The sequence below is a fragment of the Thermobia domestica genome, chromosome 12 (assembly GCF_964235325.1).
Source record: "Thermobia domestica chromosome 12, izTheDome1.hap1.1, whole genome shotgun sequence".
NCBI classification, from domain to species: Eukaryota; Metazoa; Arthropoda; class Insecta; order Zygentoma; family Lepismatidae; genus Thermobia; species Thermobia domestica.
Window position 1 is genome coordinate 176,712,302 of NC_137465.1, and position 20,479 is coordinate 176,732,780.

Here is a 20,479-nt window from a genome sequence, read left to right on the forward strand (position 1 = left end):
AGTTTTTGACCCAAGCGAAGGAGAAAATATTATTTTAATGTAAAATGTGCTGCACATGCCTACCATCATTTTCAGCACAGTTTCTCAAACGTTCCTCTGCTTTTAATTTCTTTATTTCTTTTCCTTTCTTTTCTTAACTCAACATGCCAGACCTAGAGTAGCCATTGTACGAGATGATCCACAGCTTGAATTTTTAAAGCATACACTTCAGATTTTACAATTTCCCACACGACAAAATCATTCGGGTTGAGTTTGAGTTTCGGTAACCCCTTTCAAAAAGAAAAAAAGTCGCACCAAATGGAACACTTGCCTCCATGGCATTTTAATGAATACTACTGAATACTTCATCCAGTACAACAGGGACACGAACACAGACTTTGAGGATAGTTGAAAACGGTCGTGCTCTTCAGTAGAACTCGAACACAAGATGGATTGTGCCTCGTATGATCCGAAGCTAAACGTCCAACACTAATCGGCTATTGCCACCGACAGTTACTAAATCAATGGAAAAGGGCAGAAAATGAAAAATGAGACCCTAATTCATTTAGTAAAATGAACTCATTTACACAATGAATTATTGTTAATACATTGTAAAATATCCATTAGAAATAAATAATTTTATATTAAACCCTTACAATTTTCTACCTGAGAGAGATTGTCCTTTATAAGTTTGTGGGAGCGATTACATGGAAATGGAATTTATTTTAAGTCATTATCCCGAGAGTTACCTAATACCGAGAAAAAACTAAAGGAAATGTTAATTTCATCCCGCTTTCTTTTCTGTGTATATATATTATCTTCTCTAAACATAGCTATTGCTACAAACGAACCACTTTGGGAGTGTTTTACCCTCTTAAGATTCCACCTTCCCTCCAATACATATTATTATGGATCCTATGACAGTAGGTCAGGCATAACAAGAAAGAAGAGTTCACTTCCTGATCCTGATCGTTGACAGTTTTTCTTGTAACACCTGCATTCGTTTATTAATGACTTGATAAAATGCACGAAAGTTGGACGTAACTTCATTTCGCTTTCTTGTTACAATAATTTGATTTTCGGTAATATCAACTGTCGTATCAAAAATTAAAAGAAAAAAGTAATAACAGAATACTTTGGTAAAATTCAAGGATCTTATAAAATAGAGGATCTGCCATATGTATCTTCATCCTATTAAATAATGCAGCCAAAAAACAACCGAGCATCGGCACGTCTGATTGCTACTCTCGTTTCCGCCATCGTCTGATTGGCTACTTTCGTTTCCGCCATGTTTGTTGGCTCAAAACATTGCAATGCTATTGGGCGGAGTGGGCAGAGGGGTGGCGAAACTGTGACGTATGGCTTCAAGATTTTGTTGTAAGGGCAGATCCTCTATTTTATAAGATCCTTGGTAAAATTAGAATACTTAAAAATAAAATATGAAGACTTTATTACAAAAATAATAAGTAAGAATACAAGATTATCTGTTCTTCCCTAACTGCGTTTCAAGTTTCATTTGTTAAATAAAAATAATAAATTTATAGTCAATACAGTACCTTTGGTTTCTGTTACATTGGAAGTATTAACAAATAATGAATTGAGCCAAATATACGTAAATAAAGACCAAATATGGTTTCCATCTTTATTTAAAATACAAGAGATTTTTATACCAATGTACTGCTGAATAAGTCATTGATACTTGCATTCTATGACACAATACTTATCATTGTGCAAAGCTTTCTCACATTTTTTTAACGTTTTCACAAGTGATGAATAGCTATCCAAAATGGAAATGATGGTTTGACTTAATACTGTTTAAAATTTGCATAATTACATAGGATCCAGAGCTTTATCATAGAGAAACAAATCCAGTAGTACTATTACTACAACTGCAGAAATATACAAATATACGTATCAATTGTACTTTACTGTACACAGATCTATGTGAAATAAAAACAAAAATATAAAACTTACATCGGACTTAACTGTGCTGCTGAGAGGCAAAACTAATTAGTACCTTATAACAAAATTACTTTCATTGGTTTCGTAATTCTTACGACATATAACTTAGCAATATATGTAGTTATATACATATATGGGCTATGATACAAAATAGTAAGTTATTATTAATGTACACTTTTTCCAGCATATATGTAACGTTATTTGTTTTTTTAATAGTATATGTAACTAGTTACTTACACAGGTACCTTATCTTTTGTGTTTATATACGTAAAATAAGAAGTTACAAGGAAAGAGCAATTATTCTTGCGTCTCTAGAAATATTTTACGGCAGATAAAAGATTCATATTTCTTGTTGCTCAATAGGAATAATAACATTTGATTTATAACAATGATATTATTAGATTCTATTTTTTGTTGTTTAATAACAATAACAATATCTGATTTATAACAATGATATTATTTCTCGAGAATGTTAAGTGTTCAAGTGAGGAGATGATCTTATATCTTTTAAGATTATGGCTTTTTCAAGTGATTTTAAACATTGAAACCCGAAAAAAAAATGTTAACGTTAATAATTGTTTCTAAACTAAACGATATACAAACTCGTTGGTATATTCTTATTAAAATAAATACGTTTTTTCCTTACAACAGCATCTTCTAAAAGAAGAAAAAAATAAGCAAGAATCTTTGGTACATACATATACATATCTTAATAATTATAACAAATGGAGTAGCAAAGTTTGTATTATCAGAATAAAAGATTTGAAGAACCTATTATCCTTTCTCCATGACAACTAGTCAGTTATCAATAATTACACAATATGTATAATCTTCCTAATCATGATGTAATAGTCGATGTAATTATGATGTGTACAAACTTAAATTATGTTAATTTTGGTTTAAGAAACCGAAACATTTTGTACTTTCTTTGAACAGTTCTTTATATTATTGAAGCTATTTACAGGCGTTTATGAGATATCATACATGCATATAACGTTTCGTAACTCGACATTTGTATATAGTTATTTAAAAACTCAAAAATAGATATCATACAATATTAATGTACAAACTTGTATTATGAAAATCAAATAATAACAAAAAATATCTATACATTAGAGAACCTTTGGCAGTATAAATGTTCTTTCTTTTTTTATTTCTTTAAATGATTATTGTATGCAGTATTCTTGTTCTTCTGATGTAGCCCATCAATCACACAAACGACCCATATTCGCGCTTAAACCTTGTTCCCTTCTCCAAGCAGCCAGACGTTGCATATACCATGCCTGAAATAAAGCATTATAAATTAATAATTAAGATTTCATCACTCCATTGTCTATACAAAGTGATATCGAACTAAACTAGAGATTTAAAATATTTTTTTCTTTTTCAATTTCAGAATAATTCAAATTAATTTTTACCGAAAGTAAAAGCTCTACCAACCATAATTCTTCAAATTAATAACCGACAAGCTTATTTTCAAAACTTATTATACGTATAAATTTTGCGGGAAATAAGAAAAAAATGATCCTCTTAAAAAACAGACAGCACCAGACTCGCTGAAATAATTCTTATTAGCAAATATTATGCTACTAAATAACATTTAAGATAATTTCAACTCTTTAAGTAGTATTCAAGAGAACAAATTTGTCACTGTTTGCTGTAAAATTTTTATATAATCCCCTCATTTGTACGTTATTACGATTATGATCATTATTATTAATCTTCTCAATTGTAGTGATCGTTGAACATTTTTAGCCGCCATTTTTTAAATTGGTGTATTTTCAACATATAGAAAGGGACAATTTTTATACATATAGAGGTGAATACTATTACAAAACATCCCAGAATACTTGGGTTTATATTTTTAAAACTTTCACGTCAAGTGTATAAGAGAATATTTGTGAGAACCATAAACAGAAAGGGCAACGTTATAAACACTGAGTTGAACTATTATTATTATTATTATTATTATTATTATTATTATTATTATTATTATTATTATTATTATTATTATTTTGATGATAAAAAGAAAAACGTAACAGCAATAAACGCATTCAACATTTCTACCAAGTAATTGTATCAATTAATGGACGTTGTTTTCTTAAAATCTTTGAAACTGTTTTTAATAAATTCGTGTGGGTGGATCTAACTAAAGGAGTGTTGAAAAACGTGAGGAAAAAGGTAATATACTCAGGGGCGTCATTTAGGGGGGGCAGGGAAGGGCATTTCCCCCCTGAGTTTGAGATGTATATAGATTTTATCAATAGAATAATAGTAAATCAGTGAAAAACGCGAAATTTTACTTATATCAAGGGGTCTTGCCCCCCCAAGTAAAATCTGAAATGACGCTCCTGAATATACTGAACATTATTTTGAAAAAAAAAAAATAGGATGATTGGACACATTATAAATATTATGGAATCATGCTATTGCTTGTCGAAGAAATGACAAAGAAAAATATTCAGAGTAAGGCCACAATTGAAAATACACGGACAAAATGATACAAAATGATGGAAAGATAAGCTAGAAGAAAATGAAAATTCTGACTCAGGATAAGGAAGAATGGAGAGTTGTCGAACTAATCAAGAGATTGCTGACCCACGAAGAACAAGAAGAAGAAGAAGAAGGTGAGAAAGCTTAAAAAAACAGTGAAAATCGACCAAGTGAACAACTCGGTGTAAATCGGTTTATGAATAAGTTTTGTGAACTTTTCCCTTGGCATACGAACAATATTTCGGGGTACGAACGCATGTACACCTAGATACGTATACTGACAATTCCACTCACCCAGTGCTTGCATTAAACATTACCTCTCAGAATTTTGTGTTCAAAAACTAATTTTTGTTCTTTTCTGTAAAATTTTCTTTTAGCCTTTATGTTGTTTTGTTTAATTTAACCTACTTCTCTGTCTTTTACAAAGCACAATGTTAATTTCATTCTATAATCTTCATTACAGAAGAATATTTAAAAAAAAAAGTAAAATAAATAAATAAATCATACAGTACTGTTTCTGTGGCTAGGACGAATTAATTGTATATACATACGTTAATTTCAATGGGGAACATACGGTAATTTCGGTTCACGAACAGCGTTACGGAATGTATTCAGTTCATAACCCAAGAGTCCACTATACATTGATTACTTATGTCATTATATCTTAGACATATTGAAAATGTATTTCATTCATTAACGTAACACTTAGTTGGAAGTGTTCCTTGCTTTATTATCAAATAATAATAATAATAATAATAATAATAATAATAATAATAATAATAATAATAATAATAATAATAATAATAATAATAATAATAATAATAATAATATAAAGGGATACTTTTCTGTTGTCAATTCTTTCCAAGACACTCCTGGCTCTCAAAATCTTAATCAAGCATAAAAGTCAAAAGCAAAAAGCTTAACCGTACTCAAGAAGGCGTAAAAAGCAAAAAAGAAAAGAGAAAAGAAAGGTTGTATTAATACATGAAGCGTGATATAGTTATAATCTTAAAGAACTGAGAAAAAAACACACACACACACACACAAACACATATTCTTGAAGTGTTTCTCTTTATTGGACCTATCCATGATGGAAGACTTATATCCGTATTCCTCTTGAAGCTAAACAATCTATGAATTGTCACTTTGTAAATTGTTCAAATCATGGCTTAATTGCCTTAAGAAGAGGGCGCACACTTGTTGATACGACAAGTGAAGGGTGTCGCCTTGTTTCTCAAACTCTTAAACCGAGACAAAGAAAAAGAAGAAGAAGATGCTGCGCTAGTTGCGAAAGCAGAGGCGGCCACGATGAAAGATAAATAAGAAAAAGAAAGAAAAAAATAACTTTTAGACTGGGCGTGACAATTGAGGAAGAATTTGTATGCAGTGTATCAATTTAGTGTTTCAATTGGGATCTTCCTTTGATCGAAAAATCTCCGCACACGGGCATACAAAAGAGGAACAACAAGAGTAGGTTATACTTGAAAAGATTGGAATAAAAACATGGTTACCAGGGCATTTGAGAATAAAACTCTAAATAATAATTCCCAGGTAATAGCAAACAATGAAACGTATTATATGGAGTGAATTTTTCAATTCTCCTCGCCAGGCACATACACAGAAAGTTATTTCGGGGGTTCTAAAGCTTTTCGGAGGCCCCAAAGTCAATAAAAGAATAAATTATAATAAAATTTGTAAAATCATTCCTAATATTAGACCAAATTTACAGAAAAGTCGGGATTTTAGGGAGGGTTCGGACCCACCTCTTGCATACGTCTCCGCTCTCCGCGCACAAGCTCTATACAATGATGAGGATTCAAACATAGTAGAAATATTCTTTATGTACTGTTCTCAATAGCTTCTTAACCCAATGGTTATAGTATGTCCTCAGTTTCGAATTGAGTTGAGTTTCGCGAGCGTCGTTTTAGGAGCGAGACTATATGAGACGTGAACCTACTGATCAGGCCGGTAACCAGCCCAAAATGTAGGGGGAGCCGGTAGAAGTTAGGGGGGCCCGACCCAACCATATCATAGTTCATCTGCAAGCCTACCGTGAAAATTTTAGGCGGGGCAGTCAAAATTTAGGGGGGGGGGCGACCCAACCTAGCCCTCCGTGGATACGGGCCAGCTACTGATTAACGTGGAATCCGAAACACATGGGCTCCCGCCGGGATTTGTATAGCTTCGAGTTTGAATTCTTGCAGGGTTACTAATTTTATTATACAAAGAGAAATTGTTCAGATAAGTATGCTAAAAGTTTTGTTGTCTTATGGCTAGGAAGGCGAATATTATTGAATAAACTCGTAAATTGTCTCTAAGATACTGCAAAGTGCTAAACTAAAGAAAGGAAACAGCCTCCATCAGAAATATCAAACGAAACTAATTTTTCTAGTGACGTACATTTTTAAAGATTGCATTGAAGAACACAGCGGTGTGAATTCTTGAAGCATCGAATTAAACTATTAGATTTTACATCACTCCAAGAGCAATTATTTTTAATTCTCTTCTCATCTAATTATTTTCAGTTCTGTAGTTTTAAATGGCGTTACTCAGGGCATCAGCTTATCAACCATTCATTTGTTGTGCACGCAATATTCCCAAAAAGACGAGTTCTTAAAATTTATTAAGCCAAGCAAAGAGAGCTCAACCATTCAGCATATAGGATGTAAATGCATTTGTGTGTGTATTCTGTGCCACGATGACTTCTGTTAAAATTTTTTAAGACTTTCCAAACAGACCTCTTTCTTGATCTTGAAATCGGACAAAAATCATATCCCAACATCAACCTAGCAAGTAAGTTTTAGAATCGTAATAATAATAATAATAATAATAATAATAATAATAATAATAATAATAATAATAATAATAATAATAATAATAATAATAATATATTTGTAAAAACTAGGGATGGGCAAAACCGGTTTTTATAAAAACCGGAAACCGGCATATCGGTTTTCTGCAAAACCGGTTTGGTTTTCTCTAAAAAAAAACACTTCTTTTGCCGAAACCGGTTTCAATTTCCTCCGTTGCCGAAACCGGTTTCAGTTTTCTCCGTTGCCGAAACCGGAATTATTTGAATAAAACTTAATAAATTAAAATTTGCACGGATATGCTCTATAGGCTAAAGGATATGGATGATTAATGACAGTGAATGATTATGAAAAAATGATGGAATGACAATGTGGGAGTAAACGGGAGAACCTCGAGAAAACCCACGGACATGCTGTTGTCCACCACAAACTCGCATAGTCTGGGATCGAACCAGGCACCTCTCATACTAGATGTGAGCGCTCTACTACTGAGCCACTATATTCTACAACTAAGCAGCTCGGGCGAACTTAATAATAAGAGCCACTTTCGGTGGAACTGAGTTATTAGGCAATAAGTTGTGATCGAACCACAGAAGAGTGTGTAGGTAGTTTTATTTCGGAAATGTACCTGTAGATGGCTGGAGAAGTTTGTTTGGTATAAGTCATTGCACTGAATTGACTTGGAATGGTCAACCTTCTTTTTCCAATGTACTCGAAAGTTAGAAAATGTAACATATCATTATGTTCGCCTTAGCCTTTCAATTATGAACGTTCAAAAAATGGTTTGATTTATTTTTATTCCTTTAAATAAGATTCCTTTAAACGTCGAACCTGTGTCAGAGGTAAATCCGTAACCCATAGTGGGACGTAACGATCTAGCTTCATGAATTCCCAGCGGGAATCGAATCGGAGCCTGGCATACCAAAGATGAGAACGATAACCATATAGCCACGACCAAGCGAGGTTCAATAAAGGAGCATTAAAAATGTTCTAATTACAACTGAATTTGTAATTATACTATACATGTATAATAGAATAGAAGAGAAAATAACTTGAGAAAGGAGTTTATTTAGAGAACCTGGCAACCCTGTGGTCAATTACCACTCTACATTTTTCCGCCGTTGGCCTAGTTGGATCATGTCTCCCACAACTTTCGTCATCCATTCGTGGTCCATTTAACCTACTCTTTCATCTTTTGATCTGATACACACACTGACCTTTGCTCTACTCTGTTTTGCCAGAAATAATCATTCTGTCTTAGAGCCAGAAATAAAGATATACACATCAGCAAATAAAATCCACTTTAGAAACTTAAAAAAAAAAAAAAAAAAAAAAAAAAAAAACACGGCCGGATTTGGGGAGGTACACCGGCGCACGTGCACCCCTTCGTTGTAAATATACACTACAATGACAAGCTAGCAGTGAAAATACGAGCAACATTTTCCACAACTTTCTGCTGTCATATTTCCGTTTGGGGATTGAAAGAAAGTGGAGTTTTGCAAAAGTAATAGTTTAAGTCGATTTTCTGAAGTTGGAAGAAAAAGGATTCACCAAGCAAAACAATATTTCTCATTTACACCACAGATGAGTAAAGGCATTTAAAAATTTCATATTTAATTCTAATGTAATGGTAGTTATTGGTGCAGCCCCCGTCAGAAATTCCTGGACCCGATCCTATATATATACGCCCCTCCGTGCGCCACTAATTGCAATAAATTTTATGTATCTGTCAAAAGACGACGAGTATAAGCGAATATTTATATAATGAAATCACTATTACCGATTGTTATTTAATAAGCATTTTCTAAATACTAGCTTCGAGCAAAGTGAAGGAAAACATTTCCAGGAGAGAGTCTAAGGACGGGGGGACTCAGCCCCAAGGCTTGCCACTTAATAATAATAATAATAATAATAATAATAATAATAATAATAATAATAATAATAATAATAATAATAATAATAATGGTGGAGCATAAAGATTCTTTACAGTAATCCTTGCATTTGTAGTCATATGTTACGTTTCCTATAACCTCAGTGCTGGAACATGTTACACCTCAATCTATTAATCGATATTTGATGGCCGAAAACAATGAGTTATTAACTGATACAGTGAATGAAAAAAATGCATTTATATATATTTTACAACTTTTAGAACGGTAATAATTCCTCGTAAAGAAAAACCAGGAAGACTCACTGATGAACAGGAAGAAGAAAAAAACAACAAAAAAAGTACAGTATTTTCTCATTTTACAACTGAACTTTCCCAAAGATTCTTCCAGCAAACAGTGAAATCATGAGTAACAACTTACTTGACATGTAATAAGTGAAATTTCTTTCAGAGATTGAAATTGGAAACACATCGTTTGTTCTACTTACAACAAGTTGTTAACAACATTTTCAGTAGGCATAAAGCTCGTAATTCTTACGTTAAACATAGTATATACCACAATAAATTTCCGAACATTTCCTAATGGAGCGGCGGGGTGTACATGGGAATTTATTGTTGAAACCATGGTGCAATATCAGGTTATGTTTTACCAAGAATGAATGATATTTTGATCCATAGTTGATGGAATACTTGTTTCGTGGTGTAAGTATGTTGCAAGATATTCTAGTTTATCCTTGTAAAGACGTGTAAGGAAAAAAATATTAAAAGTATTTCGAAAATATAATAATCTTTCAGAGATAAGAAGAAAAAAATTCTAACGTTCACGTTAGCAAAATTGCTTGTGATTTTACATATGAATTAACCAACACAGTTCTCAATTCAGAACTGATCTTATACACGTAAAATCTTGACTTATTATACACGTAGTAAACTTTTACCTACCTAAACTTGACTGACTATAGTGTTGATTAAAAAAAAAAAAAAAAAAAAAAAAAAAAACTATACAAAGTTTGATAAATAGATTTGATAAATGTACATATTGATTCTTCTTGTTTTCATTTTCATGTTTAATCAAGCATGCTTTTCTTTAGGGTTTTTTACTATGCTAATGGCTAGTTTATCCTATTGCTTTTGCAACTAACGCAATTTTGAGTAAAATTATATGCATAGATAGGTTTTATAAAAACACTCATTTTTTAAAAGAAACATAATCTACTGAAAAAGTTAGCACAATTAGATATTCAAAATAAAATTGATGAGTAAATATAAATGAATGGTTTTATTTGTACATTTTTAGATAGTCAATAGTAGTCAGTAATTGCGCACATTATGAAAGATCTCAGTTATGAGAATTTAAGATCTTCCATCAATTTTCACCATACTTATTTCTTATTATCCAGTTTAAGGGGCCGCGATGGCTCAGTGGTAGAGCGTTCACCTCTGGTGAATGGGCTCCTTAGTTCGATCCCAGGTCGCGCATGTGAGCTTTGTGGCGGACAAACACCATGTGCTTGTGGTTTCTCGGGATTCTCCCGTTTCCTCCCATTTTCTTCATTCCACCATTTCATTCATGTCTCATCATCATCGTCTCCTTTAGTTTAGCCAGCATAAACGTGGGACGTAAAACCTCAAGATTTCATTTTCTTATCCAATTTAGTATTCTGTGTTTACATCATTATAAAACTGACAATTTTTACAGTAACTACCAGGACTCAGTCATCAATTTGAACTCTCCTTTTTGGCCACATCTATGTATGTAACATGATGTCAAACTTGTTCACAATAGATTTAGTGTTAGCATCTTTCTAAGTGTTTTTTTTTCTTGTTCTTTGTGCCAATAAATATTTGGCAGACACTATTTAGGAACATAGTCCAAACTAAACAGCTGATTCATTGCATAACCAAGCAGCTACTAAATTTAGTCAAGCGAATAAAGAAAAAGTTTATGCAACAGAACATTCGTCGTTGACAGCTTCTTTGACGCTGTCCAATTCTATTATCAACAAGCAGAGTTGGTTTCGTAATGAGTTCAAGTTATTTGCAGGGAAAAAAAAAAAGACTTTAAGCATGCTGGTCCACAACTGTGACAAAATCTGTATGTTATACATTCAGTCGTTTGGAAAAGTGAAATTAAATCATCAGGCGTTAAAACCCAGGAAGGGGTATGGAAGGCAAGATGGCTTTTCAATGAATGATGTGTGATGTGCATGTTCATTTTCATTGTCGTTATTCATGGCTTTCTATAGTTCTCCACTTCTTATTTACCTCCTCAATATCTCGCGATGTCAGATCAACACTAAAATTCTGTGTTCCCAAAAAATCAACGCCAGAACTATGTGTATTAAAAGATATGCAAGCTTATTCTCAGCTATAGGCCTACCGCACGGAGCACAAAATTGCAATCTGGAAAATCTGATAGTTTAATACAGTGGCGTATTTAGAGGGTGGCTATCAGGCTCAAGCTCCCCCCCCCCCCGCCGAAATAATTTCATAGTTATTTTTTGGCATTACACGTACAACACAAATACTTCTTACTGGTTCTCAAGCCTCTACCTCGAAACAAGATCCTAAATATGCCATTGGTTTAATCTGAAATAGTAGATAAAAGGATACAGAGAAACATATCAGAACAAAAAAATCAGTAAAAAATGCTAAATTATATAGGAAAGGAGGAAATGAAAGCATCGTTTGTATGCCCATACGTGTTTAATCGAAACTAGAGAGAATTTTGATTTTGAAAATTTATTTTCCATTGTAGAAGCTTTACTTTTAGTAGAATTAAATCCGTTTTAAACTATTTTCTGAGCAACACAATAAGTTTATAGTAAAAAGTATTAACGTGTAACAGTTTCGCCAACTATCCATTTTGGCTTCATCAGACACTATCTGATAGAAATATCGTATCTGACAATAGAATTAAATCCGTTTTAAACTATTTTCTGAGCAACACAATAAGTTTATTGTAAAAATTATTAACGTGTAACAGTTTCGCCAACTATCCATTTTGACTTCATCAGACACTATTTGATAATAGTATCGTATCTGACAATAGAATTAAATCCGTTTTAAACTATTTTCTGAGCAACACAATAAGTTTATTGTAAAAATTATTAACGTGTAACAGTTTCGCCAACTATCCATTTTGACTTCATCAGACACTATCTGATAATAGTATCGTATCTGACAATAGAATTAAATCCGTTTTAAACTATTTTCTGAGCAACACAATAAGTTTATTGTAAAAATTATTAACGTGTAACAGTTTCGCCAACTATTCATTTTGACTTCATCAGACACTATCTGATAATAGTATCGTATCTGACAATAGAATTAAATCCGTTTTAAACTATTTTCTGAGCAACACAATAAGTTTATTGTAAAAATTATTAACGTGTAACAGCTTCGCCAACTATCCATTTTGACTTCATCAGACACTATCTGACAATAGTATCGTATCTGACAATAGAATTAAATCCGTTTTAAACTATTTTCCGAGCAACACAATAAGTTTATTGTAAAAATTATTAACGTGTAACTGTTTCGCCAACTATCCATTTTGACTTCATCAGACACTATCTGATAATAGTATCGTATCTGACAATAGAAATAAATCCGTTTTAAACTATTTTCTGAGCAACACAATAAGTTTATTGTAAAAATTATTAACGTGTAACAGCTTCGCCAACTATCCATTTTGACTTCATCAGACACTATCTGACAATAGTATCGTATCTGACAATAGAATTAAATCCGTTTTAAACTATTTTCTGAGCAACACAATAAGTTTATTGTAAAAATTATTAACATGTAACAGCTTCGCCAACTATCCATTTTGACTTCATCAGACACTATCTGACAATAGTATCGTATCTGACAATAGAATTAAATCCGTTTTAAACTATTTTCCGAGCAACACAATAAGTTTATTGTACAAATTATTAACGTGTAACTGTTTCGCCAACTATCCATTTTGGCTTCATCAGACACTATCTGATAATAGTATCGTATCTGACAATAGAAATAAATCCGTTTTAAACTATTTTCTGAGCAACACAATAAGTTTATTGTAAAAATTATTAACGTGTAACAGCTTCGCCAACTATCCATTTTGACTTCATCAGACACTATCTGACAATAGTATCGTATCTGACAATAGAATTAAATCCGTTTTAAACTATTTTCTGAGCAACACAATAAGTTTATTGTAAAAATTATTAACGTGTAACTGTTTCGCCAACTATCCATTTTGGCTTCATCAGACACTATCTGATAATAGTATCGTATCTGACAATAGAAATAAATCCGTTTTAAACTATTTTCTGAGCAACACAATAAGTTTATTGTAAAAATTATTAACGTGTAACAGTTTCGCCAACTATTCATTTTGACTTCATCAGACACTATCTGATAATAGTATCGTATCTGACAATAGAATTAAATCCGTTTTAAACTATTTTCTGAGGAACACAATAAGTTTATTGTAAAAATTATTAACGTGTAACAGCTTCGCCAACTATCCATTTTGACTTCATCAGACACTATCTGATAATAGTATCGTATCTGACAATAGAATTAAATCCGTTTTAAACTATTTTCTGAGCAACACAATAAGTTTATTGTAAAAATTATTAACGTGTAACTGTTTCGCCAGCTATCCATTTTGGCTTCATCAGACACTATCTGATAATAGTATCGTATCTGACAATAGAAATAAATTCGTTTTAAACTATTTTCTGAGCAACACAATAAGTTTATTGTAAAAATTATTAACGTGTAACAGCTTCGCCAACTATCCATTTTGACTTCATCAGACACTATCTGACAATAGTATCGTATCTGACAATAGAATTAAATCCGTTTTAAACTATTTTCTGAGCAACACAATAAGTTTATTGTAAAAATTATTAACGTGTAACTGTTTCGCCAACTATCTATTTTGGCTTCATCAGATACTATCTGATAATAGTATCGTATCTGACAATAGAAATAAATCCGTTTTAAACTATTTTCTGAGCAACACAATAAGTTTATTGTAAAAATTATTAACGTGTAACTGTTTCGCCAACTATCCATTTTGACTTCATCAGACACTATCTGATAATAGTATCGTATCTGACAATAGAATTAAATCCGTTTTAAACTATTTTCTGAGCAACACAATAAGTTTATTGTAAAAATTATTAACGTGTAACAGTTTCGCCAACTATCCATTTTGACTTCATCAGACACTATCTGATAATAGTATCGTATCTGACAATAGAATTAAATCCGTTTTAAACTATTTTCTGAGCAACACAATAAGTTTATTGTAAAAATTATTAACGTGTAACAGCTTCGCCAACTATCCATTTTGACTTCATCAGACACGATCTGACAATAGTATCGTATCTGACAATAGAATTAAATCCGTTTTAAACTATTTTCTGAGCAACACAATAAGTTTATTGTAAAAATTATTAACGTGTAACTGTTTCGCCAACTATCCATTTTGGCTTCATCAGACACTATCTGATAATAGTATCGTATCTGACAATAGAAATAAATCCGTTTTAAACTATTTTCTGAGCAACACAATAAGTTTCTTGTAAAAATTATTAACGTGTAACTGTTTCGCCAACTATCCATTTTGACTTCATCAGACACTATCTGACAATAGTATCGTATATGACAATAGAATTAAATCCGTTTTAAACTATTTTCTGAGCAACACAATAAGTTTATTGTAAAAATTATTAACGTGTAACAGTTTCGCCAACTATCCACTTTGGCTTCATCAGACACTATCTGATAATAGTATCGTATCTGACAATAGAATTAAATCCGTTTTAAACTATTTTCTGAGCAACACAATAAGTTTATTGTAAAAATTATTAAAGTGTAACAGTTTCGCCAACTATCCATTTTGACTTCATCAGACACTATCTGATAATAGTATCGTATCTGACAATAGAATTAAATCCGTTTTAAACTATTTTCTGAGCAACACAATAAGTTTATTGTAAAAATTATTAACGTGTAACAGTTTCGCCAACTATTCATTTTGGCTTCATCAGACACTATCTGATAATAGTATCGTATCTGACAATAGAATTAAATCCGTTTTAAACTATTTTCTGAGCAACACAATAAGTTTATTGTAAAAAATTATTAACGTGTAACTGTTTCGCCAACTATCCATTTTGACTTCATCAGACACTATCTGACAATAGTATCGTATCTGACAATAGAATTAAATACGTTTTAAACTATTTTCTGAGCAACACAATAAGTTTATTGTACAAATTATTAACGTGTAAAAGTTTCGTCAACTATCCAATTGGCTTCATCAGACACTATCTGATAATAGTATCGTATCTGACAATAGAATTAAATCCGTTTTAAACTATTTCCTCAGCAACACAATAAGTTTATTGTAAAAATTATTAACGTGTAACAGTTTCGCCAACTATCCATTTTGACTTCATCAGACACTATCTGACAATAGTATCGTATCTGACAATAGAATAAAATCCGTTTTAAACTATTTTCTGAGCAACACAATAAGTTTATTGTAAAAATTATTAACGTGTAACAGTTTCGCCAACTATCCATTTTGACTTCATCAGACACTATCTGATAATAGTATCGTATCTGACAATAGAATTAAATCCGTTTTAAACTATTTTCTGAGCAACACAATAAGTTTATTGTAAAAATTATTAACGTGTAACAGTTTCGCCAACTATTCATTTTGACTTCATCAGACACTATCTGATAATAGTATCGTATCTGACAATAGAATTAAATCCGTTTTAAACTATTTTCTGAGCAACACAATAAGTTTATTGTAAAAATTATTAACGTGTAACAGCTTCGCCAACTATCCATTTTGACTTCATCAGACACTATCTGAGAATAGTATCGTATCTGACAATAGAATTAAATCCGTTTTAAACTATTTTCTGAGCAACACAATAAGTTTATTGTAAAAATTATTAACGTGTAACTGTTTCGCCAACTATCCATTTTGGCTTCATCAGACATTATCTGATAATAGTATCGTATCTGACAATAGAAATAAATCCGTTTTAAACTATTTTCTGAGCAACACAATAAGTTTATTGTAAAAATTATTAACGTGTAACTGTTTCGCCAACTATCCATTTTGACTTCATCAGACACTATCTGATAATAGTATCGTATCTGACAATAGAATTAAATCCGTTTTAAACTATTTTCTGAGCAACACAATAAGTTTATTGTAAAAATTATTAACGTGTAACAGTTTCGCCAACTATCCATTTTGACTTCATCAGACACTATCTGATAATAGTATCGTATCTGACAATAGAATTAAATCCGTTTTAAACTATTTTCTGAGCAACACAATAAGTTTATTGTAAAAATTATTAACGTGTAACAGCTTCGCCAACTATCCATTTTGACTTCATCAGACACTATCTGACAATAGTATCGTATCTGACAATAGAATTAAATCCGTTTTAAACTATTTTCTGAGCAACACAATAAGTTTATTGTAAAAATTATTAACGTGTAACTGTTTCGCCAACTATCCATTTTGGCTTCATCAGACACTATCTGATAATAGTATCGTATCTGACAATAGAAATAAATCCGTTTTAAACTATTTTCTGAGCAACACAATAAGTTTATTGTAAAAATTATTAACGTGTAACTGTTTCGCCAACTATCCATTTTGACTTCATCAGACACTATCTGACAATAGTATCGTATCTGACAATAGAATTAAATCCGTTTTAAACTATTTTCTGAGCAACACAATAAGTTTATTGTACAAATTATTAACGTGTAACAGTTTCGCCAACTATCCACTTTGGCTTCATCAGACACTATCTGATAATAGTATCGTATCTGACAATAGAATTAAATCCGTTTTAAACTATTTTCTGAGCAACACAATAAGTTTATTGTAAAAATTATTAAAGTGTAACAGTTTCGCCAACTATCCATTTTGACTTCATCAGACACTATCTGATAATAGTATCGTATCTGACAATAGAATTAAATCCGTTTTAAACTATTTTCTGAGCAACACAATAAGTTTATTGTAAAAATTATTAACGTGTAACAGTTTCGCCAACTATTCATTTTGGCTTCATCAGACACTATCTGATAATAGTATCGTATCTGACAATAGAATTAAATCCGTTTTAAACTATTTTCTGAGCAACACAATAAGTTTATTGTAAAAATTATTAACGTGTAACTGTTTCGCCAACTATCCATTTTGACTTCATCAGACACTATCTGACAATAGTATCGTATCTGACAATAGAATTAAATCCGTTTTAAACTATTTTCTGAGCAACACAATAAGTTTATTGTAAAAATTATTAACGTGTAACAGTTTCATCAACTATCCAATTGGCTTCATCAGACACTATCTGATAATAGTATCGTATCTGACAATAGTATTAAATCCGTTTTAAACTATTTTCTGAGCAACACAATAAGTTTATTGTAAAAATTATTAACGTGTAACAGTTTCGCCAACTATCCATTTTGACTTCATCAGACACTATCTGACAATAGTATCGTATCTGACAATAGAATTAAATCCGTTTTAAACTATTTTCTGAGCAACACAATAAGTTTATTGTAAAAATTATTAACGTGTAACTGTTTCGCCAACTATCCATTTTGGCTTCATCAGACATTATCTGATAATAGTATAGTATCTGACAATAGAACTAAATCCGTTTTAAACTATTTTCTGAGCAACACAATAAGTTTATTGTAAAAATTATTAACGTGTAACTGTTTCGCCAACTATCCATTTTGGCTTCATCAGACACTATCTGATAATATTATCGTATCTGACAATAGAATTAAATCCGTTTTAAACTATTTTCTGAGCAACACAATAAGTTTATTGTAAAAATTATTAACGTGTAACAGTTTCGCCAACTACCCATTTTGACTTCATCACACACTATCTGACAATAGTATCGTATCTGATAATAGAATTGAATCCATTTTAAACTATTTTCTGAGCAAAACAATACGTTTATTGTAAAAATTATTAACGTGTAACAGTTTCGTCAACTATCCAATTGGCTTCATCAGACACTATCTGACAATAGTATCGTATCTGATAATAGAATTGAATCCATTTTAAACTATTTTCTGAGCAAAACAATACGTTTATTGTAAAAATTATTAACGTGTAACAGTTTCGCCAACTATCCATTTTGACTTCATCAGACACTATCTGACAATAGTATCGTATCTGATAATAGAATTGAATCCATTTTAAACTATTTTCTGAGCAAAACAATACGTTTATTGTAAAAATTATTAACGTGTAACAGTTTCGCCAACTATCCAATTGGCTTCATCAGACACTATCTGACAATAGTATCGTATCTGATGATAGAATTGAATCCATTTTAAACTATTTTCTGAGCAAAACAATACGTTTATTGTAAAAATTATTAACGTGTAACAGTTTCGCCAACTATCCATTTTGACTTCATCAGACACTATCTGACAATAGTATCGTATCTGATAATAGAATTGAATCTATTTTAAACTATTTTCTGAGCAAAACAATACGTTTATTGTAAAAATTATTAACGTGTAACAGTTTCGTCAACTATCCAATTGGCTTCATCAGACACTATCTGACAATAATATCGTATCTGATAATAGAATTGAATCCATTTTAAACTATTTTCTGAGCAAAACAATACGTTTATTGTAAAAATTATTAACGTGTAACAGTTTCGCCAACTATCCATTTTGACTTCATCAGACACTATCTGACATTAGTATCGTATCTGATAATAGAATTGAATCCATTTTAAACTATTTTCTGAGCAAAACAATACGTTTATTGTAAAAAATATTAACGTGTAACAGTTTCGTCAACTATCCATTTTGACTTCATCAGACACTATCTGACAATAGTATCGTATCTGATAATAGAATTGAATCCATTTTAAACTATTTTCTGAGCAAAACAATACGTTTATTGTAAAAAATATTAACGTGTAACAGTTTCGCCTACTATCCATTTTGACTTCATCAGACACTATCTGACAATAGTATCGTATCTGATAATAGAATTGAATCCATTTTAAACTATTTTCTGAGCAAAACAATACGTTTATTGTAAAAATTATTAACGTGTAACAGTTTCGCCAACTATCCATTTTGACTTCATCAAACACTATCTGGCAATAGTATCGTATCTGATAATAGAATTGAATCCATTTTAAACTATTTTCTGAGCAAAACAATACGTTTATTGTAAAAATTGTTAACGTGTAACAGTTTCGTCAACTATCCAATTGGCTTCATTAGACACTATCTGACAATAGTATCGTATCTGATAATAGAATTGAATCCATTTTAAACTATTTTCTGAGCAAAACAATACGTTTATTGTAAAAATTATTAACGTGTAACAGTTTCGTCAACTATCCAATTGGCTTCATCAGACACTATCTGATAATAGTATCGTATCTGATAATAGAATTGAATCCATTTTAAACTATTTTCTGAGCAAAACAATACGTTTATTGTAAAAATTATTAACGTGTAACAGTTTCGTCAACTATCCAATTGGCTTCATCAGACACTATCTGACAATAGTATCGTATCTGATAATAGAATTGAATCCATTTTAAACTATTTTCTGAGCAAAACAATACGTTTATTGTAAAAATTATTAACGTGTAACAGTTTCGCCAACTATCCATTTTGACTTCATCAGACACTATCTGACAATAGTATCGTATCTGATAATAGAATTGAATCCATTTTAAACTATTTTCTGAGCAAAACAATACGTTTATTGTAAAAATTATTAACGTGTAACAGTTTCGTCAACTATCCAATTGGCTTCATCAGACACTATCTGACAATAGTATCGTATCTGATAATAGAATTGAATCCATTTTAAACTATTTTCTGAGCAAAACAATACGTTTATTGTAAAAATTATTAACGTGTAACAGTTTCGTCAACTATCCAATTGGCTTCATTAGACACTATCTGACAATAGTATCGTATCTGATAATAGAATTGAATCCATTTTAAACTATTTTCTGAGCAACACAATACGTTTATTGTAAAAATTATTAACGTGTAACAGTTTCGTCAACTATCCAATTGGCTTCATCAGACACTATCTGACAATAGTATCGTATCTGATAATAGAATTGAATCCATTTTAAACTATTTTCTGAGCAAAACAATACGTTTATTGTAAAAATTATTAACGTGTAACAGTTTCGCCAACTATCCATTTTGACTTCATCAGACACTATCTGACAATAGTATCGTATCTGATAATAGAATTGAATCCATTTTAAACTATTTT

The 20,479-nt window shown here is 31.3% G+C and overlaps 1 protein-coding gene across 1 annotated transcript in view; it reads right to left on the reverse strand.

Annotated features, from left to right (window-relative positions):
* Positions 1–1,412: 1,412 nt before the first annotated feature.
* LOC145666850 (homeodomain-only protein-like) overlaps positions 1,413–20,479 on the reverse strand; it is an 88,830-nt gene continuing 69,763 nt past the window's right edge. Inside the window, exon 3 of the mRNA XM_081734425.1 lies at positions 1,413–3,224. Coding sequence (XP_081590551.1) covers positions 3,147–3,224 — 78 coding nt within the window. The 3' untranslated portion in view covers positions 1,413–3,146. The remainder of the gene's footprint in view (positions 3,225–20,479) is intronic.